The 25,736-nt window shown below is 56.7% G+C and overlaps 1 protein-coding gene across 1 annotated transcript; it reads left to right on the top strand.

Annotated features, from left to right (window-relative positions):
- Positions 1 to 1,334: 1,334 nt before the first annotated feature.
- On the top strand, positions 1,335 to 25,736 carry RIPK4 (receptor interacting serine/threonine kinase 4). Its single transcript, XM_016220962.2, has 8 exons — positions 1,335 to 1,516; positions 10,229 to 10,520; positions 15,342 to 15,490; positions 17,330 to 17,379; positions 19,698 to 19,856; positions 20,712 to 20,815; positions 22,231 to 22,492; positions 23,301 to 25,736. The coding sequence occupies exons 1-8, from the start codon at positions 1,335 to 1,337 to the stop codon at positions 24,458 to 24,460; spliced, it is 2,358 nt and encodes a 785-aa protein (XP_016076448.2). The 3' UTR covers positions 24,461 to 25,736.

The raw sequence follows: 25,736 nt of genomic DNA, 5'->3' as shown, positions 1-25,736 counted from the left end.
GTGAGGGACACCGCTCTAACCAACTGAGCCACATGGGCCAGGGCAGGAGATCAATTTTGATGTCAGATTAAGTGGAAGGATGTGGCAGCCTGCTTCCTGAGAGGCCTTGGGAGCAAGCCCTGTCCTGTTCCCACCAATGAACACTCTCCAAAGGGAAGCCCCTGCGGGGGAAGGGAGGCAGTGGGCTGTTTACGGAGCAGAAATGGGGCTCAATTATTGGCTGTGAAGTAAGATTATAATGTGCCCAGTGGCAGGTGAGGGCTAGGATCAACCTCTCCTTTTCAGGTGACTAATGCAAAAATAGTTAATGTCTTTAAAATGCTTCCTCTTTTCTTTCCCGATGGGGCCCTCATAATTCTGTGGGCTAAGAATAAGCCTTAGCTCAGGGCACAGTCCCACAGGAACGAGTGGTTTTTAGGGGCGAAAGTTCCCGGTCACACTTTTCCACCTCTGACCCAGATGTCTTTCCTTTTCAAGCCATCTGTTCTACGTAAAAAAAAAAAAAAAAAAAAGGCACTTTTCTAGGAAAGTATGGGGAACTCCCGCTGTTTTTGGAACAAATTTAAATTGGCTGTTGGGGGTCATTAAAAAAAAAAAAAAGTTGCTTCCAAAGGGAAAGCTGCTGTGTCAAAAAAGCGACACATGAATCTCCGGAGAAGTATTCTTAGTGGAAAAAGCCAGTTCCAAAAGATCCCACACTAGATGACTTCTGTGTGCAAATACAACATGGTTTAAAATATCACAGCTTTAGAAGTAGAGGGAAGGTTAGTGACGGCCAGAGCTTGGGAATTCAGTTATAAAGGGGCCACAGGAGGGAAAGTTCTATATAAAGACACGAACCGACGCCGGCGGTAACATTGTAGAGAAGGAACCGACGCCGGCGGTAACATTGTATAGAAGGAACCGACGCCGCTGGTAACATTGTAGAGAAGGAACCGACGCCGCCGGTAACATTGTATAGAAGTTAACACACGCGGAGGACGACGGGTAAGTCGAGGAAAGCTGAGTACCATGGGGGAGGGTATGGTATAGCCCTAGCGGTAATACACGTTTCCCCTATTTTTGCGAAGTTTTGGGAAGCGACAGCGCTGGGAAGCACGGCAGGCTGAATCACTCCCTACCTCCGCACGCGACCCGCGGCGCCCTATCCGCGCTCGCCGCGCCCGGCTCCGCTCGCCGACTCGGCGGGTCCGCCGGCACCGGCTCCAGGGGCGGGGCCGGGAGGGCCGGGAGCACGGCGGAAGTGACGTCACGGGCGGGGCGCGCACCTGGACACCTGGGCTGGGGCTGAGGCTGAGGCTGGAGCGGCGCAGGGTGGCGGCGAGACGCGAGCGATGGAGGGCGACGGCGAGAGCCCGTGGGCCCTGGGGCTGCTGCGCACCTTCGACGCGGGCGAATTCGCGGGCTGGGAGAAGGTGGGCTCGGGCGGCTTCGGGCAGGTGTACAAGGTGCGCCATGTCCACTGGAAGACCTGGCTGGCCATCAAGTGCTCCCCGAGCCTGCACGTCGACGACAGGTCAGCAGCCCGGGCGGGGGCGCCGCGCCGCGGGGACGGGGGACGGGGGACTGGGCAGGGCGAGGTCGGGGCGCTTGGGTTCTGGGGTCCTCCTCCCTCCACTCGCGTCGCCTACGGAGCAGCCTCGGAGGGGAAACCAAGTGCCGGGCGAGGCCGTAAAGCCCCCGGCAGTGTCCGCGCGGCTTGCCTGGCCGAAGTGGGCAGGTTTGGGGAGCTCCGGGACTGAGTACGCACGCCCGGGCCCCCGAGCTGCGGCTCCTGGGAGCGACCTCTGGGGCCGCATTTGCCCGAGACGCTGTAAAGTGCCCAGTGGTGCTCCCTGGCTTCCCGCGAAGCCCCGGAATTCTACGGTCGCGAGCTCGCCGCGCCCCGGGGACCCGCGCCCCTCGGAGCGCGTCCGGCTCTCCCGGAACCCACCTGGGCGCTGCGGTCTGCGCCCGGCTTAGCGAAATTGCCGTGTGGGGATCTGGGCTTTGTGAGTTAGTTAGACTCCGTTTGACTCACTTAGTAATTTACGTCGTAGCACAAATTGGTGTAAGACGGTAATTATTTCGGTCGGAAGCACCGGCTTGGCTGGGCCGGGCTTGCGCGGCGCCCGGGCACTTGCGCGTTGGCCCTTGGGCCTGGCCGAGCGGCCGCCCCAGTTACGTTCGGAGGGTGCAGTTACGTTCGGAGGGTGCAGTTACGTTCCGTGGGTGCAGTTACGTTCGATGGGCTGCGTAGCAGTGGGCGTGGGGGTGGGAGGAGGGTCTTAAGAAGCAGCTCTTTTGTTTTTCACCGTGTGCGTTTGCATCTTAATAATTTATATGCACGCTTCAGATGAGTTGATTTAAGTAAATTACTTACCGTCGGGTGAAGTTTGCGTTGTCTGTGGAGGTTGTGTCTGTATTGTGTATGGAGATCCCCCTTATACAGGGAGCCCCGGATGCTTGCACACTCAGAAAAGCAGCTCCTTTTGGAAACCCCCCCCACCCCCGCCCCTGTCCAGCCTTTGCTGGCTCAGACCTGGCATCTAACCCTCTGCTTATCCAGTGATGGGGCCTCTTTTCACCTTAGAGCGGTGGTGATGTCGGAGGTGACTGTGTCCCCAGGACTAAGGGACATAGAGAGACTGCCGTGTGTGCTTCCACAGCAGGTAGTAAGGAATGAGCCTGGGGAGGTGGTGCCCGGCACACTCGCAGACTTTGTGTTTACACCCTGGCCTAGGGGATAATACGGTAGATTGGTGGCTTCAGTAGAGTGGTGACAAGTGTCATAAAATATCTAAGTGAAAGGTGAGGGACTTGTGGGGCTGTGTGCAAGCTCTTTTCCCCTCACTGCGCCCCAGGTCCTGGGAACTGCTCAGGCCGGGAGGGGCGCTGCGGTTATTTTGATGAAATGCAAACCACTTTGAATACCAGCCGGTGGTTAGATCCCCAAAGGCAAGACCCTGTCCCTCGGGGTGTTTTTACGCTCTTGGGGACATTTGTCTGATGGCGTCTTCTGGTCGTGGAAGCGTGGTACTCATCAGAGAAGGCTTTCCCACCCGTTTCTTGTATTGGAAGAGCAAAGTAAACAATCCCGTCCCCAGGCCGATGAGTCAGCCCGCATCCTAGAATCTTTTATTTCCAGCTACTGGCCCTTGTTTCTTGGGTGGCCCAGCTGGAGGTAGGGTTTCTCCACTTGAGGCAGGTCACTTAGGATCTTGCATAGCCTGGTTGAAAAGTGTTTTGTCCTTTAACTGGAAGCCTTTCCTGCCCTGCCCTAACCAGGCAGGTGGTGACATGCACACGGGGTGGCTAGGTCGAGGTCAGCATCACCCAGCAGGAAGCCATTCAGCTCCTGCACTCTGCCCAGCAGGCTGACGCTCTGCCTTTGCAGCAGAGGCTGAGTTCTCCAGTTGAGAAGATGGTGAAACCCCTGCTCTTGGCCAAGGAAGCGCCTCTGGCTAAGTCGACTGGCTTTAGCTTGAGCTGCTCATAGGACTTGTGTCTCTCGCCCTGCAGTGCGGGAGGCACTGGCTGCCAGTGCAGTGTTGCAGGGTTGCAGCTCGACCTTGAAATTGTTTTCGTTATGATTGGCAAGTTGGCGTCATTGCTCTTTTGATGAGCTGCCCCCCATCCCACCCCACTATTTTGCAAGCCGTTCCCTGGAGTGGGAAATAGGATTTTCTGGGGTTCCTGGGTGCAGCCCCCCCCAGCCTTGTACCCCTCGGGGCTAAGTCTTTACTCGCCTGTTTGAAGGGCAGCACCTCTACCCCCTGCCATGGGAGCCTGGGTGCTAGGTTGCAGCCCCCTCAGGAGCTTCCCAGCTGTAATCTGAAACAGGCCCCCAAACAGGGAGGGCAGGGAGAGACCGGAGGAAAAGGCAGTCACTCCACATGGGGAAGGGACAGGCTTGATAAACAAGGGAACGTACAGCTTGTCGTGGGTGACCTCAAGACAAGTAGTTTTCTGCACCTGCCCGCCAAGTCGGAACGGTTTGTGTAGGGCCCTTACTGGAGTCAGGCATGGACCCTGGCCTTCTTGATGACCTTACCCAACACTGGGCCTTTTCTTTCCCAGGGCCGTTGGAGTCACTTTTGTCCCCTCCGCTTGTAGCATTGGGACCCGCCACAGGGACAGGTGTGGGCCAGGGTGATTTTCATTGACTGCTTGTGCCGCCGGGCAGGCTGGGGTCTCCTGGCCCTGCCACTGCCCTTGGCCGCAGCAGGGCTGTCCCCAGCCGCAGTGGGCTCCTCAGAGCAGCAGGCTGCCCTAGGCCCTGTGGGCCTGAACTTCGTCATGGGAAGGTGAGGGCTGCCTGGCCCCAGACACCCCCCTCTGGCCCCCTCAGTTTGCTCACCTTTGATCTAGTTGTCTTGCTCTGTATGGCTGACGTCTTTAGGGGGCCTGGGGCCCTGGGTGGAGTCTGGGGATAGGGGTGTTACCATTAGGCCAGAACTGGTGACTCCAGGGGCCCCCCTCCTCCAACCCCAGCCCTCAGGCTAAGAGGAAGCCCTGAGTAACTGAGCGCCTGGCTGGGCACTGGCCCAGCAGCTAATGCTCCATGGGCACCAGCTCGTCGGGACGAGCCTGAGCAACCCCCGGGTCTGTAAGTACAGGGCTGACAATCCGACAAGCCCATTTCTTGTCAGTTTTAAAAATAGCAGTGTGGGAACCCTGGCAGGCTCCCTGGGAACGTAATTGGGTTGGTGCGAGGCGAGAAGGCCAGGCTGGGAGCATCAGCGAAGGAACGATTACACCGTTTTCCTGCTGCCTTTTCCCAAGCGTGCTTCCAGGTCTCCCCCTCTGAGGAGGCCTTTGCTACTGAAGCACCTTTCACCCCACCCCGGCCCCTCTTCCCAGAGCGTCTGCCACTGTCCCGCCTGCGTAGGGCCCAGGGCCGCCTGTCCCCTTTTCCAGAGTAAATGCTTCCAGAAAGGGAGGGAGCCGTGGAAGCCTTTTTGGTCTTCGGAGTTCCTGACTGAGCCGCGCCGGGGGCTTCTCCAGCCAGTGTCTTGGACATGAGCCCCCTGATATTACTGCTTTTTCTCCCCACCCCAGTGCCCTCCTCGGGATTGGTGGGGCGGGGCTATGCTTCCACCAGCCCTGAATGAGAAAAATAGTTAATATAAGTGCTGTTGAGAAAGGATCTCAAACGAATTGAGGCTCAACTTGGTCCTATGACTACCCAGAGATTTTCCATCCAGGACCAAGGTGAGGGGTCCTGGGGGGCGGTCCTGGGAGTGGGGCCCTCTCTCCATTCCTGCTGGGAAATGGAAGTTGTAATGCTTCCCCAAACGGCGAAGGAGGAGATGTTTTGAAATGATTGAGGAAGAGAAGTGTGAAGCCAGCCCTACTGAATTGTGCCTAATTGCAGCTACGCGGTTAGCCCCGCAGTTTTTAGGGTGTTCTAATTAAGACGGATGTCAGTAGATTCGGGTGGCGCGGAACTTGACTCCCAGCAGTGACAAATGGGATTTGGTGATGGTGTGACCGTGACCAAGGCTTGGCGCCATGAAGGTTGAGGCACCCCTTGCCCCCCTGCCCAGCACTGGGGCTCTGGGACTGCTTTGAAAATTTCTCTGGGTCCTAAAATAATAATAGTAAATAATAATAATACTAGTCATAGTAATAGAGCTACAATTCCTTTTGTGATGTCAACATGAACCAGAAACACTGCTTTGAGGAAAAGTGTTTTAAAAAAATAATTGCCACGGACAGAAAACAATTGGCCGTTTCTTTCCGTTCAAGGGTCACTTTTCTGTCTTTTCCAGTGGCCCCGGAGAGGGCCCGGTTCAGGCTTATTGAATTGCAAATGCAGCCTAGACATCCGATCCGGGAAGGGCTGTAGCTTCCCTAAGCTGGTGGTGGCCCTTGGGGCTTCCCAGCAGGGGTGAGGGGCTGTGTCCCCAGCAGGGTACCCCAGGAGCAACTGAAGAATGGCTGAGAGTATGGGGGTCCTTTGGGTTTGGGTTTGGTAGTTACTGAAATATAAACAGGATGGACTGTTTTTTGTGCCAACTCTTTAGGGGGCCCTGGCCAGCCCCACTCCCAGGCCTGTGCAAGGTGGTGGCCTCTGAGTCCCCTTGAACCTGCTGCTGGGTGGTCCGGGGACCCCCTTCCTCACCCCAGGGACCTGTGGCTACAGCAGGTCAGGTGTTTCTTACAGAGCTGCCATGAAGAAGGCGATCTGTGCCTGGAAACAATGACTTATTTTCCAGGAGAGCTGGTTTTCCTTGACGAAGTGTCCTGTGTCATTTGTTCATTGATTCCAAAGAGAGTACCGGCCCTCTTAGAATGTTCTAGCTCTGATCAGCTTTCTGGAACAAACTGGGGGCAGTGGCTCTTTTCATTTTATTGAAAATAAAGTAAATGGGGTCTCACTTTGGTGGAAGGGCCCGGGGCTGGGCGAGAGCAGCGAACCGGCTGAACTCCAGGTGGGAGGGGAGGAGGGCTGTGCTAATGAACTCAGTGAGCAGAAGTCACCTGAGTTTTTGTTTCAAGCCCTTTGGGCGAATGGAAGAAAACTTTATTTGCAGAGTGGTCAGGGCTTTTCTTCATAAGATATTCATTCAGCCTGCGGAGAAGGTTTGGCGTGGAGCTTAAAGTGGAAACCGTCCTCTTCGTGGCCAGCCTGGGAGACCCAAAAAGCCCACGCTGAAAGTGGGTCTCCTATCCTGCAGCAGGACAAGTGCCGGCGCCTGTGGGCGCAGTGCCCCAGGAAGGGCACACCCAGTAAATAGGGGCAGGCAGGTCACATACTGATTCTCAACAGCCGAGGCAAAGGAGTGGCAGCTGGTGCTGAGCCCCAGCCGCCCAGCTGAGAGTGTTGTTAGTGGTGGTGGTGCTAGTATTGTGTAGATAACAAACCAGGCCGCCCTGGGAGAAGAAAGGAGCTGGCCCAGGGGTGTCATTTTCTCTCTCCTTCTTAAGTGTCCCTGCTTCACTTTAAATGACCTTCCTGCTTGACCTCTGCACCAGCCCTAAACTCTTTCAGATGTTCATCGCACAGGGTTGGGGGTCCGTGTCTGCTTCATCCCCAAGCCTGGCTCAGTGCTGAGGCTTCACTGAGAGGTTGGCCAGCCTGGGCCAGGCAGGGAACCTTCAGAAGTCCCGCTGGAGGGGGGGAGCAGCCCTCAGCCCTGCCCAGGGACCCCACAGGCAGGCGGGGCCCTCTTTCCATTAATTGGCTGAGAAAGCAAGTCAGCTGAGCTCAGTTCTGTCCTGTAGCGATGCCGTGATTCCCTCATGATCCACGTTTCACTTGTTTCTAAGGCCAGCGGGATTCTTTGCTCCTGAGCCTGTTAAAAACCAAACTCTTGACCACTCCACCCGACCCTACTCCATAAATGGGGAACCCCCGGGAGATAGGGTGGTCCTTGCCGCCTCTCTCCCCCACATCCAGTCAGGCACCGAGTCCGGGATTCTTCCCAGCCCGGGGCTCCCGTGCAGGTCTAGGCCTCTGTGAGCTGCTCCTGAGCCCTCGCTGCTTTTCCCCACGCTGGTGAGGGCCCCTCGGGCAGTCTCCCCTGGGTCCCTGTACCCCCCTTCACGGTACTCAGGCTTTCAACTACACTCCTTGATCTGGTGCAGTTTTCCATCCTCTCCCCTGGAAGGCGAGCCTGGTGGAGGCGTGGGAGGTTTCTCTTTATCATCAATTCTGATATGTAGGGTGTCCTCCCCCAAATGCCTACACACTGTAGCAGCTGATAGCTGTTAAATGAAAATGAAATGTGTTTTAACAAACACTGCCTTTATAATTATTCAAAGTGCGTGTATACGTTTTTCTGGGACACCCTGTGTAGAGAGTGCTCAGTAATTGTCGGTAAGTGAACTTTAATTAGGTATGGATTAAAACTCAAGTAGATGTGGGAGTGTTGAAGTGGGTGATTCTAGACGAGTGGTTTATTTTAAATTTGGCGGAAAATGCAGACTTGGTCAGTACCAGGCATTCTCAGACTTGGCGCTCTTGGCATTTGTGCCTTGGGGACCATCCTGTACATTGTAGGGTGTCTAGCTGCATCCCTGGCCTCCACTCACTGTGTGCCAGTGGCAGCCCCCATTTGTGACAACCAGATGTTTCCAGACAGTGCCCAATATCCCCTGGGGACGAAGTCGCCCCTAGGTGAGAATCAGTGGTCTGTACATAGGAGTCCTTCCCCGGACCCCCTACCATGCAGCCCCTGGGTGTGCGCTCACGTGTGCTCGTGTGGGGCTCGTCTCCCGGCGGGCTGGACAGGCGGCGGGCAGAGGCTGAGCTCCTGGCGAGCCCCTGGGGCCTGGTGGGAGTGTCCCTCGCGACAGCTGAGTGCAGGCTGAGCTTGGGTGCTGCGGCCTTCGGTAAACAGTGTAATCCCGGCCCCGCCTTGCCGGCCGCCTCCTCCCTGGGCAGTGTTTTCATAACTGTCAGGGGCGCCTGGGAGCGAGCTGTGGGCTCAGGGATGCACATCAGTAAGAAACGAGCTCGTTTGGCTGGCACGGTGTTGGGTCTCCGGCAGGGCTCCTTAGGAGTCTGGGGAGGGGGCGCGGCCGCAGGTGCGCGGGCAGGTGCAGCCAAGCTCCAGAGGACCCTGTGGTGGGAATCAGCGTGTTTGGGGTTATGGGCAGGGCTGCTTGCACTGGAGTCTGCATTCTGGGGGGTCCCTGAGGCCGCCCTAGCCTGCCGCCTGTGTGTCCCTCCGCAGGCGCCAAGCTGCTCAGTTCACAACTCCATGTGGCGTGTCAGGGCTTGTGGTTCTGGGCCTTTTCCTTAGGAGCTTATGGGAAAGCAGGCTCCTCAGCACTCACCCAGAACCCATTCTCCAGGAGCAGGGCCTGGGAACCTGCATTTCAGCCAGCTTCCCGGGTGCTTTGTTCTGTGCCCCGGGAACCGCCAACCTATATCGCTCATGGTCAAGCCCTGTCCTCATAGGATTCGGCCTTTTTTCCTGAATGCATTCTGAGACTTTGACCTAAAATGCTGACACCGACCAAGGCACTGGGATCTAGTCTGTAAAGCCACGGGCTGCCCCAGGAAGTGACCCTAGACCAGGGGTTGCACACTTTCTTGAAGGGCTAGAGAGTAAATATTTCAGGCTGTGTAGGCCGTAGGGTCTATGTTGCAACTACTTATCTCTGCTTTGAGTGCGAATGCAGCCACAGGCTGTGTGGACATGAATGGTGAGACTGTCTTCCAGTCAGAGTTTCTTTACAAAAGAAAGGCAGGCTGTGGACAGTGGTTTGGCAGATTCTCAAAAGGCTAAACATAGAACTATCACATGACCCAACAATTCACTCTTAGATGTATATCCAAAATGAAAGCAGGCACTCAAACAGAGACTTGCACACCACACATTCCTGGCGGCATTAGTCACAGTAGACAAAAGGTGGAAACAACCCACGTGTCCATCAACAGGTGAGTCGACAAACACGACGTGGTGTGGTCCTGGGATGGAATATTATGTAGCTGTGAAGAGTGGAGTTTTGGTACGTGCCACAGCACCGATGGTCCTCAGTTAAAGCAATATGATTAGTGAAGCAGGCCAGGTGCTGAGACAAATACTGTATGAGTCCACTTCTGTGAGGTCCCTAGTAGTGGACTCATAGAGGCAGGAAGGAAGTGTTGCTGAATGGGTACAGAGTCCCTCTGGGGTAATGAAAAAGTTCTGTGTGTAGATAGCGATGATAGTTGTACAGTTGTTACTGTCTGTAATGCCTTTGAATTGTGCACATGGTTAAAACGATACATAGCATGTTACGTATATGTTACTAAAAACTATGGTTTATAAAAAGTGGTTCTGGGCCAGCATTCTGCAGCCCCTGTGTTAGGCGAATGCGCCATTAATTTAAGCGTGGGGTTGGAATCAGGAATAACTGGGCAGCTAAAGTGTTGACCTTAACAGAGGAGAATTCGGTTCTTAATATGGATAATTTGTTACAACTTTTGGCAGAACCTAAACTCTTCCCTCCCCCAGCAGAAGGGATTCTCAGCATCCGCCTTCTCACTCAGGCTCCGTGCTGCCTGCGGATTTTCACATAATTAGATGTGTTTGAATAGCTGTGGGACTGAAGGCTTTGGACAGCCCAGAGTTTACGCGACATTAAAGTGAGCTCCACGTGTGTGCGCACACATGCACGGGCACCTGTACACACGTGTGTTTGTTTTAGTCGTTTTCTCAGCTCCGTAGACCTGCCTGTCTCTTGGCCGCGGCGCTTTGTGTCAGTGGCCAGGTGACTGATGCGTGTTCCTCGTGTCCGTGACCTTTTTCAGGGAGCGCATGGAGCTTTTGGAAGAGGCCAAGAAGATGGAGATGGCCAAGTTCCGCTACATCCTGCCCGTGTACGGCATTTGCCGAGACCCCGTCGGCCTGGTCATGGAGTTCATGGAGACGGGCTCCCTGGAGAAGCTGCTGGCCTCCGAGCCGCTGCCGTGGGACCTGCGCTTCCGCATCGTGCACGAGACGGCCGTGGGCATGAACTTCCTGCACTGCATGTCCCCGCCGCTGCTGCACCTGGACCTCAAGCCCGCCAACATCCTGCTGGACGCCCACTACCACGTCAAGGTGGGGCCTCCGAGCGGGCCGCCCGAAGGGCCCGGGGCTGCGGGTGCGAGGGCGGAAGGTGCGGTTCTCTTGGAAAAGAGCTTGAGCAGGGAGGCCTCTCAGCACAACCGTGTCTGGAGTCCCCTGTCTTGTCATGGTTGGTGTGAACACCAAAACGTGAGGCGGGAAAATGGGCTCTGAACATGGGTCACGCTCCCACATCTGCAACCTGGTGCTAAATTCTGCGCACCCTGGGAAAAGATTGTGGATTTGCGCATCCTGGTCGTAGTGGGTGTCCTAGGAGACTGGGTGAGAGCTCAGGCGGGGGTCGGCCGTCTCTGTGGGAGACCGTGGAGACCGTGGTTTCGGGCTGTCCCCCTCAGTGGCTGCAGGCTGGGGAGGTGGGGACGTGGGCTGCCCCGGGATGGAGGCTGCAGTCGTGCAGGGGGCTCTGATGGGGCTCATTCTGTTCCAGTGACTTGAGGCCTGTGAGGGCTGCTCTTTCCAATTCTGTTTCTGATCAGTTTATAAAACAGAAAAGTATGAAGAATAAGAGAACTAAGCACCAGGCGCCGCCACCTGGAATTGACAGGAACGCTGTCGCGTTTGTGTGTCTGCGAACACCTCTCCAACAGGCCTTGGGCGCTGGGCTTTCTGTGGCCCACGCCGTCGGGGGCACACGCCGTGGTGTTCCCCATGTGGTGATGCTCACGTGCTCGGAGGCCCTTTCCCTTGGTCCTGTGCTTGAGTGAGAAGGATCCAATCCACGAGCAATGGCCTGAGTCCCTGCTGGCTCACTTTGGGGACAGGGGAAGGGACTCACCTGTGTGCTCTGGCTCTTGCCTGTTCTGCTGCACTCGCAGGACCCCTCCCTGTTGGCCAGAGGAGGAGGAACCCTACTTCAGTCCACCCTGACCCTGGCTCCCTCTGGGCCTCGGTTTTCTCACTGGTGACAGGTCAGTGGCACTGGGTGGCCCGCACACGGCTGCTCCCTGTGCCCAGTCTTCGCAGCGGGCACCTCTCCTGCCTGAGCCAGCCTGAGGCCCTGGGGAATTGCTGTTTTCACTTTGCACAGTAATTACAACTCGTCCCTTAAGTAGGTGTTGCTCAGTAGCAAGATGTTAGCTGAGGATGGAAGTGGTGTCCTGTCCCGTCTCCTTGTGGTCGGTGGCACTGCCCACCCACCACGGACGTGACAGTTCTCACTAGAGTGTGCGGTCCCGTGGAGTCTGCACGACTGGGCCAGTGCAGAGTGAAACCTCTGCTCAGAAACTTGACTATATACAGCAGGGGTGGGGAATGTGCGGCCCAGGAAATCATTTGGCCTGACCCTGCCAAGGCATCCGCAGGTGGGACTCGAAATTCAATAAATTCAATTAAATGTTTGACCCAATACAGCAGGCTGATTTTTAAGTTGATAATTTTGTATGGCCTGCTAATGGTATAAATATCCAAATGGCTCTTGGCAGAAAAAAGGTTCCCCACGCCTGATATACAGGGAAAGGAAGGTAGTGACAGGTCCCTGCCGTGTGCCAGAGGCCCTGCCTGCAGGAGCTGCCCCGGTCGTCAAAGTGGGGCACCAAGTGGACAATGGCCTCCAGCTCCTGCTGGGCTGAGGCTCAAGGGGTTAAATCTTGGGCCAGAGTCACCCAGCTTGGGGCGGGGGTGTTACTAGGTGGGACTGGGTCTCCACAGAGCATCAGGCTTTCCTGCTGTCAGGAGTGGGGTGCAGGCAGAAGAGCCTTTACGTGGAGGAATCAGCCCAAGAAAACTCAGGAAGTCCTGGGCTTTGGGGTGGGGGGAGCAGGAGGAGCAGTTGGAGTAGGGTGGAGGGTTGGGAAGGCCTTTCCCCGCCTGGCGTTAAGGATTGTTGAGCGCTGTCGTAATCGAAGGCTGCTGGGAACCCGCTTTTCTTAGACTGCTGGTGGATGGGCACCAGGTGCTCGGACAGGTGTGTCTGCAGCCAGGTGCCTTTGAGGTGTCTCCAGAGTCACCCTAATTGGCTGGCTGGGCTTTTATGTCAACCCCTTCCCTTTCCACTCTCCTAACAGGGCATGTGGAATGGGGGGGGGCATGTGGGCATCCCTAGAGGTCTACAGTGACATCTTCCTTCTGAGTGTCCTCCTTAGGAGCACAGCCCTCCTCCCCCGGCGTTGTCACCTGGCGGGTGGGGGTAACGCCTCTCTGTTGTCATGAGGGGTCAATGACAGTAAAATGCCTCACCCATGGAAGTGCTCGGTGAGGGCTGGTGTTGGTGTTGGTATTTTTGTGGCCAGTAAATAGTCATCTTTCCATGTCTGGGATGTTGACATTTATCTGGGGAGGGTCTCCTTCTGGGTAATCCTTGCTCAGTAAGGAGCCGAGTGCTGCCCTCTGACTGCCCGACACCGCGGCCTGGCTTTCCTGTAGGTCATTTCTGCACTGGCCTGGAGGGGCCTCCGTGTGAACTTCCCTCTCCCACCTTGTAAGCACCTGGCGCCATGTGTGAGCCAGTTTAACAGGTGGGTAAAGATCCCTTAGAGAGCCGAGCGGGGCCTCAGTGAGGATCCCAGGATGGCTGAGCAGGGAGCGGGGTAGACCCTGCATGGACCGGCCTCCATGGCAGGAAGCGAGGTGACGCTGCTGCTTCCAGGCCCAGGGCACCCCGGGCAGCTTTTCTGTGACTCCCGCTTAATCAGGCGAGTTAGTCACCTCACACAGCCCCAAACAAACAGAAGATGTACTTTTACATAATGCATGTCTTTCATTCTCAGAAATTGTTTATGGGGTGGGGCAGTGGGCCTTGTCTGAGGTTCTAAGTCATTGATTGATCGGCCGGTTGGGCACTTTTCAGGTGGCGGTTATTTGAAGCAATAAACCTTTATTCTAGACTTGGAATAAAATAAGGTGTCAGCCTGCCCCCTTCCCTTGGGCCCTCAAGACAACCTTCTGTCCACAGACAGGAAGACCCGGACAGGGAATTTCACAGCAGCCTCCTACTTAACAAAGTGTATTAAAGACAATATTAAATTAATACTTGATAGTAATAGTAAATATACTGAATAATATTAAAATGCTCATTTTAATGTATTGGTAGTAGACCCTTTTCAAGCTGAAGATGAAATTACTTTAAAATCTCAGACTCACTTCTGGCCCAGTTTGCCCAGATAGGACTAGATTCCGGGAGAGTCTGAGGGTCCTGGTCTCCTTGGTCTACAGTGGCCTTTCTCTCTGAGGCAGCACGGCCCTGACCATGCCCTTCCTTGGTCTGGTCCAGCTGGGTGGGTGTTTGCTGTTCACAGGGTGGCCCCATGTCCCACTGTCGAGGAATCAGGGCAGAGGGGAAAGGGCAGGAGGAGAAATCTGCAGGTGGAGGGAAGGTCAGGGTCAGTGGCCATCAGAGAATTCTGATTTCTGAGTTTGCATTTTGATGTCAGAGCTTTTTACATAGAATTTATGCTAATTTTCTTTCACCAAGTACATTTTGAAGCGGCTGCCTGTGTCTGAAAATGGCAGAAATGGAAGGAAAAGGCTGCCCATGAGCTGCTTTTCGGATCTGCAGGGTCGGGTGATGGGTTCATTCTGCAGGCTGGCACTTTCCTTTCCAGAGTGGGGAGTTTCTTGAAGGCCGAGGAGCATACAGCTAGCTGCTAGGGGCCCAGAAATGCCCAAGCTGGCTTTCTTTGTGGACCCACACCCGACCTGACATGGCCTGGCCACAGAAACGGAGGACCGGGTCTAGTCTTGAAGGCTTTCTTCCCATCACCTCCCATAGATGTCAGAGGTCCCCTGAAAGGTCCAGTCACCAGCCAGAACTTCTTCAGCGGTGATGGTGATGCCAGGCCATTGGCTCACCTGTGAGCTGGCCCAGAATGAAACCCTGGCTCAGCCCCAGGTCCTGTCTCTCCATAGCTTCGTTTGAGGAGGAGCCTGGAGTTGACTGGAATCCACGAGCCTCAGAGAATGTAAAGGGGCTGTTTCCGCATGGATTCTGAGCCCCTTGATGCCAGTGCCCCTGATCTCGTCCCCCACCCGGGATGAGCTGGGACCCCCGTGAGTCTGTGTGGCTTCATTTCCCCCATTGTGTGTGTCTGTGGGCTGTGAGGACACCTTTGCCTGAAGGAGACCAGGCGGTGGAGGTGTGGGGCCTGGGTGGCTGGGGCCCAGGTGTGCCCCCAGGTCGGCAGGCCCTGGGGATGGGGACAGGGACGGGAGGTGTGGACCAGCCCTTCACTTGGTGCCGTGTGTGTGGCAGAGGAGCCAGCAAGCGTCTGCTGGCCACAGGACGTTTCCGGCAGCGCTGCGGCTGCGTGGTGTGTTTTGCTCGTTCCGAAGGGCTTCTGAAGGTGCAACTCCCTTTAAAGGATGTGCTGCCACTTGCCCGCCTGCCCAGCTGGCACGGTTGCATAACTGGATTGATTGCCTTAGCGCCAGGCCAGCCAGCCTCGCTCTCACGTGTCATCTGAAAACCCTGGAGCTCGAAGTGTTGCCTTTTCCCCTTTTGCCGATGTGGCCCTTGGACCACAGACGTGCCGCCAGCCGAGGCGGGGGATGGTCCTTCTGGCTTCTCGCCCCCAGTGAATTCCTTCCTCAAAGCTTCACCGTCTCCATCCGTCAAGCTCTATGGCTGTAGCCCTGGTTCTTTCTAAGCCACTGTGCTCACGCGCCCTGGGGCAGGTGGGCGAGCACAGGCCATGGCCTCGGTGACTCCTGAATGTGCCCTTACAGGGGTGTCAGGGCCCGCACCGTCAGATGTTGCAGGGAGGGGGTTGACCGGGCCTCGGGGTGGCAGCCCCAGTGCGTGCTCAGCACCGCGCTGCGAAGCTCGCTGAGCGCCCCCCCGCCCCGTCTGCTCTCTTACAGATCTCCGACTTTGGGCTGGCCAAGTGCAACGGGCTGTCCCACTCCCACGACCTCAGCATGGACGGCCTTTTCGGCACCATTGCCTACCTCCCTCCAGAGCGCATCCGAGAGAAGAGCCGGCTCTTTGACACCAAGCACGACGTGTACAGGTGTGTGCAGGTGTATATCTCCTAGGCCCCTGTGTGCCAGGCCCAGCGGGGCTCTGAACCCTAATTCTTCATGCTCTGCCGAGCAGTTTTCCCAGAGGCGCCTGCTGCCATCACATATGAGGTTGATTCCAAATGAAAGGGTTTGGAGCTTTTAGCCGGTGGGTCCAGGCTGCCCAGGTGTACAGGCTGCCCCAGGCATACGGGCTCCCTTAGGTATACCGGGTGTCGGTGGGATTTATGCACTCGAGCAGCGATTTTCGACCTTTCTCATCTCATGGCACACATTGAAATTCTGCAGCACACCAAAAAATATAGTTTTGATTCACTCACACCAGATGGCTGTTGGGTTGGCTGTTGTCTTTTTTTTTTTTTTTTTTTTTTTAATACATCTTTATTGATTTCAGAGAGAGGAAAGGAGAGGGAGAGACAGATAGAAACAACAATGATGAGAGAGTCATTGATCGAGCCCGCACCCCGGGCATGTGCCCTGACCGGGAATCGAACCCCGATCGCCTGGATCCCAGGTCGACGCTCAACCGCTGAGCCACGCCCGGCCGGGCTGTTGTCATTTTTTTATTTGACAATCTAAGGGAAAAGAGGTCAGTGCCCCTGACTAAATAGTCAAGTGTTGTATGTTTTGAACATTCTTGTGGCTCACCGGTTGAGAATCGCTGCCCTAGAGGACAGTCCCAAGTCATTGGGCCTTCCCTTTCCAAATTGTAAAGATCTTGATGACAAAGACTTCTTGGAGAAGAAAAGAGGGAGGGAGGGTGCAGGCCTGCACTTAAGCCCCTCATTGTGGTTCTGGTCTTACGCACGGTGACTGTGACCCTGTGCCCCAGAGCGCAGGAGCTTTCTGCCTTTGTCACTGCTGCTGCCTGAGTCCCGGCAGACTGGTTTGACAGTAACCACTGTGCATGTGCTGAGCAGGGCTCGGAGCTGTGGGCTGCTGGTGAGCTGCACTTGGGGTGCTAGTCACGGCTTGTAGAGTTTGAGAGATTAAGATTATTTTCTTTAGAGTGGAGAGTTTGAATGTTTGAACTCGTAGATTTCAGTTAATATTCAGTAGAGACTTCTTGGGTCTCTGTAAACAGCCACTGTCAACTCAGTGCAGGGTGGGGCTCCTGTTTTGTTTTGTTTTTTTTAATTTATCAGATGAAACTATTTTTTAGTATATCCAGAGTAATTTTATATATTATTTGTACAGGGTGGGGAAAAAATAGGTTTACAGATATCTGTATAGAAAATAATACAATAATTAATAACTGGTAATACAAGAATAAACTTTTGAGTATTCACAAATGTAACCCTACTTTTGCCACACCCTGTATATAATTCCCAGCAACCAAAAAAGACTCAGGGAGGCTCAGCTGGGTGCCAGAATGCTTTCCGTGCACTTTCTCCAGCCCTCTGGTGGACTCCCAGTGGGCAAGTCACCCGCCAGGCCCAGGGCTGCAGTTGGCATGGGATGCCCAGTGTTTGCAGGAAGGTGGCGGTGAATTCAGCCCACAGGCCCTTCTGCCCACGAGCTGACAGTGGCACTCCTTTCAGGGTTCCCCCTCGGTGTTGGGATTTCCAGCTTAGTTGGCAGGGTTTTGTCCATTGTTTAACACCTGAGCCATCAATGGGATGTGTTCCCCAGGCAGCGTATGTGCCTGTTTAGAAAAAAAAAACCCTCAAAAAAACAAAACAAACAAAAACCCTCCTGAGAAGCGCCTCGGTGTCCCCTCTCCTTTTGGAAGACCGGAGGGGCTTTCTCCAAGCGCGTTGCTTTCTGTGAGAGCGTTCGCTCTGTTGGGGGCCCGGCTCGCGGACACTAACCTGCCGATTCCCCTCCAGCTTCGCCATCGTGATCTGGGGCGTGCTGACGCAGAAGAAGCCATTTGCAGGTGAGTGGACTTATGTTTGGGGGGGTGCCTCTGTCTCTTGGAACAGTGGGGGACACGATCCGGGCTTCTTTCTGTGCTTTACAATGCCCACGGCCCACACTCCCATGGTGGGGGCCGTCCTGTGGGGGTGGGTCGCTTTGTCCTGCCCACCAGGTTGGCACAGAGACCCACAGCCACCTCATCGCAGGTGGTCCTGTGGGCAGACAGTGCTCTTGAGGTATGACTCATGTCGAGGAAAAGACATAGATCTGAAGGGCTCTGGTCAGTGAGGTGTTTAGGTGCCAGCTAATTCTTTGTGTGTGTGATATAATACACAAGGCTAAAATCAATCATTTCACCCATTTAAGGTGTACAGTTCAGTGGCATTTAGTACATTCACATTGTTGGACAGTCACCACCACGATCTAGTTCGGGAACATTCTCAGCCCCCCGAAAGGAAACCCTGTGCCCATTAGTCAGTCACTCCCCACCCCCCGCCCCAACCCTCACCTCCTGCTAATTCGCTGTCTCCCTGAATTTGCCTGTTGTAGTTATTTCCAGCTAGTTCCTTTTTTCTTCTAATTTTTCATGGTGATAAAATACACGTAACACGAAATTGACCATCTTGACCACTTTTAAGTGCACAGTTTGGTCGTGTCAAGTGCATCCATGGGCACCCAATGCCAGAATCGTTGAGTGGATTTTGACACAGTTGGGTGACCCGAGTCACCAACACCCACCCCAGAGCCGCAGTACCTCTTGCCCCTTTCAGCCAACCGCTGTTCTGGTTTCTGCCCTTGGAGTCTTAATGCCCTGTAAAAGTCAGGTACTTTTTTGCCTTATTGGAGAGGGGCCCCAGGGATCCTCGGTGGCCCAGACTCCTTTCTCTGCTCGGCCTAAACCACACTGTCCATCAAACTGGACTCTGAGTGTCTTATTCCCAACAGACCTCCCACCCTACAGTTCCCAGCACGCCCACAGGAGCGTGGAGCCACTTCTTTTCCTCTATAGGCAAATCTGGGCCACTCACAAGATTGTGGCCTGACCAAGAATACCTAAAAATGCAGGTCACATTCAACGTGTAGCCCCAGGTCGTGGAGCCTTTGCTGGTCAAGACACAGAGGAGGCCATTCATTGTAGGGTCATGTCCATCTTGTCCTTTCACCCGTCACCAGGCCTCCCTAACTCCCCCCCCCGGAGGTTTATGGTCTGGATTATTTGTGTGTGGCAGCATGTTTGTCTGGCATGAAGTTATCTGGTGGACGCAACGCCCAAGGCCAGGTACATGATATTACCGTAGAGAGCCGAGGCCCACATGCTCCGTGGCTGGGTAGATAGGGGAGTCCAAGGTGCAGGGGCGGAAGGCGTCTCGTGGACTTTTTCCATCTGTGTGGGAGCAGAGCATCCTCCGGGTGTTTAGTTTACTTTCGTTGTAGTCAGAAACCCCTGTTGGGTTTTTGGAAGTCTGAGGTTTCATGGAAATAATGTATAGATACCTGAGATAGTTATTGCACAAGACTTAACGGGAAAGTGGAACAAAACATCAGAGCAGGATCCTGGCAGCCATCGGGGATTTCGGGCCAATTTTCCACACCTGCTGATCTGCCCACTCTCCCGAGCTCCTGTGGGCGTACTGGGAACTGGAGGGGGGGAGGTCTGTTGGGAACAAGACACTCGGAGTCCAGTTTGATGGACACTGTGGTTTAGGCCGAGCAGAGAAAGGAGTCTGGGCCACCGAGGACCCCGGGGCCCCTCAGTCTGTGACTAAGATGACAATGATGACGATATGATCATGAGCCCAGGTGTGTTTCTGAAGGAGGTTGGAAAGGAGGACAGGTGGGGCCCCACGTTACCAATTTTGAGGAAAAAGACCCCTGTTTGCACACCCCAGACCCGAGCACTGCGGAGACCAGCCAGGGGAATTCAGGGAGACTTGGGTGCCCCTGGGGGCTGGGCAGTGTGACTCCGGGATGTGTACGTGGTGCCTCCCTTTGGCAGGCATGGCCGCTTCGGAACATGTCTCGTCTGATACTTCTCTCCTTTGAACTCGGTTTTCCTTTGAGTTGGCTGCCCAGAAAGATTTTCCCTGTGGTACAACACATGGATTCCATCTGGGAGCCGCTAGGTCGTTTCAAAACCTGGAAGGTGGAGAAGGGACGTGCCCTGAGAACACTGGTGAACAAAAGCTCTGTGCTTTCAGAAGGAATCCAGTGGTCTCCAGGCCACAGCGTGAAGCCCCGGACATGTCCCTGGGCACTGCCCCGCAGCTGTGTTTCCTCCGGAGACAGGGGGCCGGCCTGGCCGCCAGCCGCCCTGACTCGTGTGCCTTTCCCTTGCAGATGAGAGAAACATCCTGCACATCATGGTGAAGGTGGTGAAGGGCCACCGCCCGGAGCTGCCGCCCGTCTGCAGAGCCAGGCCGCGTGCCTGCAGCAACCTCCTGCGCCTCATGCAGAGATGCTGGCACGGGAACCCCCGCGAGCGGCCTACCTTCCAAGGTGAGCGACGGAGTGCTCCCGAATGCTGCTGCTCGACTGATCTGCTCTGCTGGTGTCCCAGGAGAGAGTAGATGACTGGGACGGGTCAGGGAGCCCGAGGGGAAGGCGGAGCAGAGATGGTGCCCCGGGCAAGCCCCGCAGGACTAGCTTGGCCTGGGCACCTGCCCATGGCCCTCGGCTTGCAGGGCCAGGATGGGCAGCTGCAAGGTGTTGGTCAGCTCTAGCCGTCCACCCCGAACTCCCACCCCCACCTCCACCCCCACCCCCGCCCCCGCTGCAGCCCAGGGAGGGGCTTGCTGCCCAGAGAAGGCTGTACTTGGTGTGTCAGGTTCACATACAGCGATAGACCTTTTAGGGACTGGTGTGACCACCAGCCTGAGGCTTTACCTTTTTCTTGGGGTCTTGTCCCCATGGATCGGATGTGTCATTTGCTTAGGGAACATTCCTGATGGGATTGAAACTGACCGTTGCATTTAAAACACAGGGGACACATGAATGTGGGGGGCCCACATTCCAGGTGCTGGCGGGTCTTGCACTGTCTCCCTCCTTCCCCCTCTCGAAGGCTTCTTTGGAAACCTGGAGCACCTTGACTCCTACTTGAGTCTGGTGAGACCTGCAAAGGGCTGCTGACAGGAGGCTGGTGTGTGGCCCATGCAGAGGGCCCAGGGGTGGGGGTGGCCTGTGAGCTCAGCCGGGGCCAGCAGCATGGGAAACCACAGTGCCAACTGAGTCCTTGAGTCGGAGATACTTCGGGGGTCACCTCTTTCATCCCTGCTCTCGGTGGCATGTTTGTGTGGGGTGTATGTGGAGGTCGCTTTCCAAGGGACATGCCCCTTTTTGTTTTCTCCCCAAAAGAAATCACGTCTGAGACTGAGGACCTGTGTGATAAACCCGACGATGAGGTGAAAGAGACAACTCCGGACCTAGATGTAAAAGACCCTCCGGAGCTCAAGACTGAGGTAGGGGGACCCCCAAAGCGGCCTTTGTGCTGCATTGGGGTTGAGTTTTCTGACCCAAGGCCTCTCTTCTGCACAGTCCCCTGCCAGCCTGGGCCCCTCATTCCTTGTCCTGTGGCTTGGCCTGCCCTCAGAGCCCCACCTGGTACCAGTTGGTCACGGGAGTCCTGTGCCCAGTGACAGGAGGGCAGGTCCCATGGCAGTCACAGTGGCCCCAGATTAATTTCCTTCCCAACTGTGCCCTGTCCCCACCACCTGTCTGGTTATGAATGAGCAGTGCGGGCCCATGTGTGACATTAAAAAGCAAAAGCCGCCAGGTGGATGCTCTTTGAACCGCCCCTGCCAGGCCCTGTTGGCTGGGGGTGGGATTGGGGGGCCTGGGCTCTGGGGTCTGCCTGTCTTTGCAGCCCTGGCTTGGGGATCTTCTCATAAACGATTTGTTCAGTGAATGTCACGTGGGTAGTGTAAGTTGTGATAAGAAACTCCCAATGCCAGGACTCACTAAATTCCTGGACGAGAATAAGACTTGTAAAGCCTGGTAACTAACCTTGTAATGTGTTATCTGGGATTGAGCAACTCGCCCCCGGTCGCTGGTGTAAGGCTGGGACCTAAGTGACCATTTGTGGTGTGTGTTCCCCCGTCTGAACAGCATGTGCGTGAGGTTGGGGAGCAAAGGTGCCCCGGCGAGGGAGCCAGGCCCCCGATAAGGAAAAGAAAGGCAGCCAGCTAGTGGGTGTGACCCCGTGCCCCAAACCACTCAATCAGAGCAGATTAGCAGTTCCCCAGATGGGAAGATTTGGGGTCACATGGGCACGACGCGGGAGGGGTCCTCAGTTGCCCTCAGACTCCGATCACTCACCAGAGGCCTGCCTTCGTCACCGTTGGGGAGGCTAAGCGTGGGCCACAGTGCTGTCCCTGCAGCTGGACCCCGCCCCTGCCCTGTCCACACACAGCCCCCAGCCAGACTTACACGGCTCACAGGAGAGGCTGCAGGTGGTAGGCGATGTGGGGAGAGCCGGGGGGAGCCCTAGTCCCAGTAGCCCCAGCCCCAGCCCTCTTCTTTGTTTCTGACCAGCGCCGACCTGCTCTGGCGGACACGGCCCAGCGCTCGGTGTCACCTGCAGCTGTTCACGATCTGCCCCTTGTCCGAGTAACGCTGGGTCCGTACACTGCGCAGGGCGTCAGGGCAGCCTGGCGCTGGACTTGCCGTTTTTTATCAAGTCAAGGTTCCCTTACACGGTCTTCCCGCCCGGTGGGCCAGTGCAGTGTCACTGGGCTCCCTGGTGCCATGCGTCGCATAGCAGGAGCTAAAGTCCCTGCGTGACGAACCGAGGACCGCGGGCTCCCCTCCCTCTCTCCACCTTCCCCGACGGTGCGGCGCCCGCGGCCTCATGCGCCTCCTGTGCTCATCCTCGCAGGCGCCCGTGTCCACGCCGCTCAAGCGCGCCTCGGCCCCCGCCTTCCATGAGGACTACAGCCTGTCGGAGCTGCTGTCCCAGCTGGACTCGGGCATCTCCCAGGCGCTCGAGGGCCCCGACGAGCTCAGCCGCAGCTCCTCCGAATCCAAACTCCCGTCGGCCGACAGCGGCAAGCGGCTGTCGGGGGTGTCCTCGGTCGATTCTGCCTTTTCCTCCAGAGGGTCCTTGTCCCTGTCCTTCGAGCGGGAGCCTTCCACGGGCGGTGAGTTGAGGCCCTGTGCCCTGGGAAACGACCAGTGTGATGACGGGGCTGGCGGCAGGCAGGGTGTGGCGATGTCCGCGAGCTGCCTAAAAGCTTGAGGCAGCCCGGTTCTTGACTCGACAGTGATTCTTCGTTTCTCCCACCCTTTCACTAAGGGGTTTTGGGTGCCTGTGGCATGGCCGGTTCACCGAGTGTGTTTCTTGTGAGGGAGTCTTGTTTCACGCGAGTCATAACTTCACGTAACGTGCAGGACTCTCGTGCTGAGTAGAACTACTTCACTGTGAGGAACGGTCCTCCTGAGATAGGCCTTTGAGGATAATTGTAGGGACTAGAGACACGGGCCCCCTTTGGCGGTTAGGCTGGGAGCAGGCCAGCTGGCCTGGAGGGGTGTCCCTGGGGTGCCAGCTCTCGGGGGGATTGGGGTCTCCTGCCTGGTCTGTGCCCCCCTCCCCTCCCCCTCCCTCCCCCTTCCCCCTCCCTCCTCCCCCCCGTTAGCCATCACTGCCATTTCTGACAGCCAGCAGGAGCCTGAGTTTTACATCCTTAGTCTAATCAGCACCCCACAACATGGCTAGAATGATGTTTATTTTGCAAATCAACAAAAGAGCCCCTCGGGGTCAGTCATTGACCTGCCCAGGGTCTGCCCACTAGATCTAAACTTAAACCGCAGGGACAACACGCTTAAGCAGTTTCAGGTAAAAGGCGACCCGGAGGCCGTGGGCGGAGCGGGGCACATCAGGACACCGGCCCAGCTTCGCGAAGCCCGCGGCGGCCGCCTCACCCGCCCCCACGCCTGCTCCTCCTGTAGATCTCGGCACGACCGACGTCCAGAAGAGGAAGCTGGCGGATGCCATCGTGAACGGGGACACCAGCCGGCTGATGAAGATCCTGCAGCCGCAGGACGTCGACCTGGTCCTGGACGGCGGCGCCAGCCTGCTGCACCTGGCCGTGGAGGCGGGGCAGGAGGAGTGCGTCAAGTGGCTCCTCCTCAACAACGCCAACCCCAACCTGACCAACAGGAAGGGCTCCACGCCCCTGCACGTGGCCGTGGAGAAGAGGGCGCGGGGCGTCGTGGAGCTCCTGCTGGCCCGCAAGATCAGCGTCAACGCCACCGACGAGGACCAGTGGACGGCCCTGCATTTCGCGGCGCAGAACGGGGACGAGGGCAGCACGCGGCTGCTGCTGGAGAGGAACGCCGCCATCAACGAGGCGGACTGCGAGGGCCGCACGCCCCTGCACGTGGCCTGCCAGCACGGGCAGGAGAGCGTCGTGCGCATCCTGCTGCGCCGCGGCGTGGACGTGGGCCTGCCGGGGAAGGACGCCTGGCTGCCGCTGCACTACGCCGCCTGGCAGGGCCACCTGCCCATCGTCAAGCTGCTGGCCAAGCAGCCGGGGGTGAGCGTGAACGCCCAGACGCTGGACGGGAGGACGCCGCTGCACCTGGCCGCGCAGCGAGGGCACTACCGCGTGGCCCGCATCCTCATCGACCTGCGCTCCGACGTCAGCCTCTGCAGCCTGCTCGAGCAGACGCCCCTGCACGTCGCCGCAGAGACGGGGCACACGAGCACCGCCAGGCTGCTGCTGCACCGCGGGGCCAGCAGGGAGGCGGTCACCTCCGAGGGCTGCACCGCCCTGCACCTGGCCGCCCGGAACGGGCACCTGGCGACCGTCAAGCTGCTGCTGGAGGAGAAGGCCGACGTGCTGGCCCGGGGGCCCCGGAACCAGACGGCCCTGCACCTGGCGGCCGCCGGCGGGCACTCGGAGGTGGTGGAGGAGCTGGTCAGCGCCGACGTGCTCAACCTGTCCGATGAGCAGGGCCTCAGCGCGCTGCACCTGGCCGCCCGCGGCAGGCACGCCAAGACGGTGGAGACGCTGCTCAAGCACGGGGCCCATGTCAACCTGCAGAGCCTCAAGTTCCAGGGCGGCCACAGCCCCGCCGCCACGCTGCTCCGGCGGAGCAAGACCTAGCTTGCTGCCCTGAGCCCGGTGCCCCGTGCGGGGTTCCCGTCCCGTCGTGTTCTGCAGCGGGGCAGAAGGACGCTCCCCTCGCTGGCGGCCTGGCGGCACGTGGACTGAACAGGCCATTAGGAGGCTGCGACTCCTGATGGGTGCCAGGCGTCGGCGTGGGCGGGCTACCCTCCAAATGAAGGTGGTTGGAGGTGCTGATCCATCCGCCCGTCGGTGCGCCCGATGTCGGAGGGACGACGGGTTGAAATCGTTTCGTGGTACGCCTGCTCCTGGGGTCCATTCCTTGGTGACAGTCCTGGGTGCCGCCGAGCCCACCCGTCCTGAGTAGAGCCCCTGGAGCTCGCCGGCCTGAGGACGCAGGGACAAGGCCGCTGGGCCTTCCGTCTTCATTTGCAGCGGCTGGCGAGGCAGTCGGTCTCGGAATATTTCAGTGGACAGCTTGTCGTCGCTAGATGAACACAGCGTCAAGTGTTGCCTTAACGCTCTTCAAAAATGATCCTGTCATCGAGCAGTCTCTCTGCGAGCGCGGTGTGTGACGGAGCAAGGCCGGCTTTTAAAAGCACGGTAACCGTGCGGCCTCTGACGTGCTCAGAGCGTCCCCAGCCGGTCCCCTCGGCGACCGCGCCTCCTGGCCGTCCTGATCGCTCCCATTCATTTCTCATTGCATAAAATGCGTTTCAAACTCTAGAGCCAAATACACAAGAGTCGTTTAAAAATTCACTTGTAACCTCAGTTTTGGACTCAGAACAGTATTACCCAGGTAGATGGACCACCTAACTCGTCGGCTTCTTTCCAGCTCTTTCTTGGAAAGGTGGCCGTGTGTGCAGAGTGCTGCTGTCTGGGGGTCCCAGAGTGGCTTTCTGACCTGCTTTACAAACCTCCGAACTGTGTGACCCCCCCAAGGCGGCCCTCGGAGACCACCGCACGCTCTTGGCTATAAAAGATGGGGTTGTCTGGCCGTCTTTGTCATGTGTGTGCCATGTGGTGCCCCCCAGTACTGTTGTTCGAGTGGATTTGCTGCAGGAGGTGGTCCTGTTTGCAAACATGCCTGTGTTGTATGACACTGAGATTGATATTAATATACCATGTATGTTAATGTGAATCTGTGGGCTGGATACTTCTTTTCTATGACAGGAAATGTCCAGACTGCTTAGAACTGGCTATGTTTTAATATGCCTCATGCTTTTACCGTGCTATGGCGTGCTGCTGTTGTGTGGAGCACGCGGAAGACGAACTCTCTGTCCGATGTAAATAAAGTTCCCTTCTACTTTTCTGA

Source organism: Miniopterus natalensis, chromosome 6 (assembly GCF_054644295.1).
Source record: "Miniopterus natalensis isolate mMinNat1 chromosome 6, mMinNat1.hap1, whole genome shotgun sequence".
In the NCBI taxonomy this organism is placed as follows: Eukaryota; Metazoa; Chordata; class Mammalia; order Chiroptera; family Miniopteridae; genus Miniopterus; species Miniopterus natalensis.
Note: the sequence above shows the minus strand (reverse complement) of the source record. Positions and strands in the feature narration are given on the sequence as shown.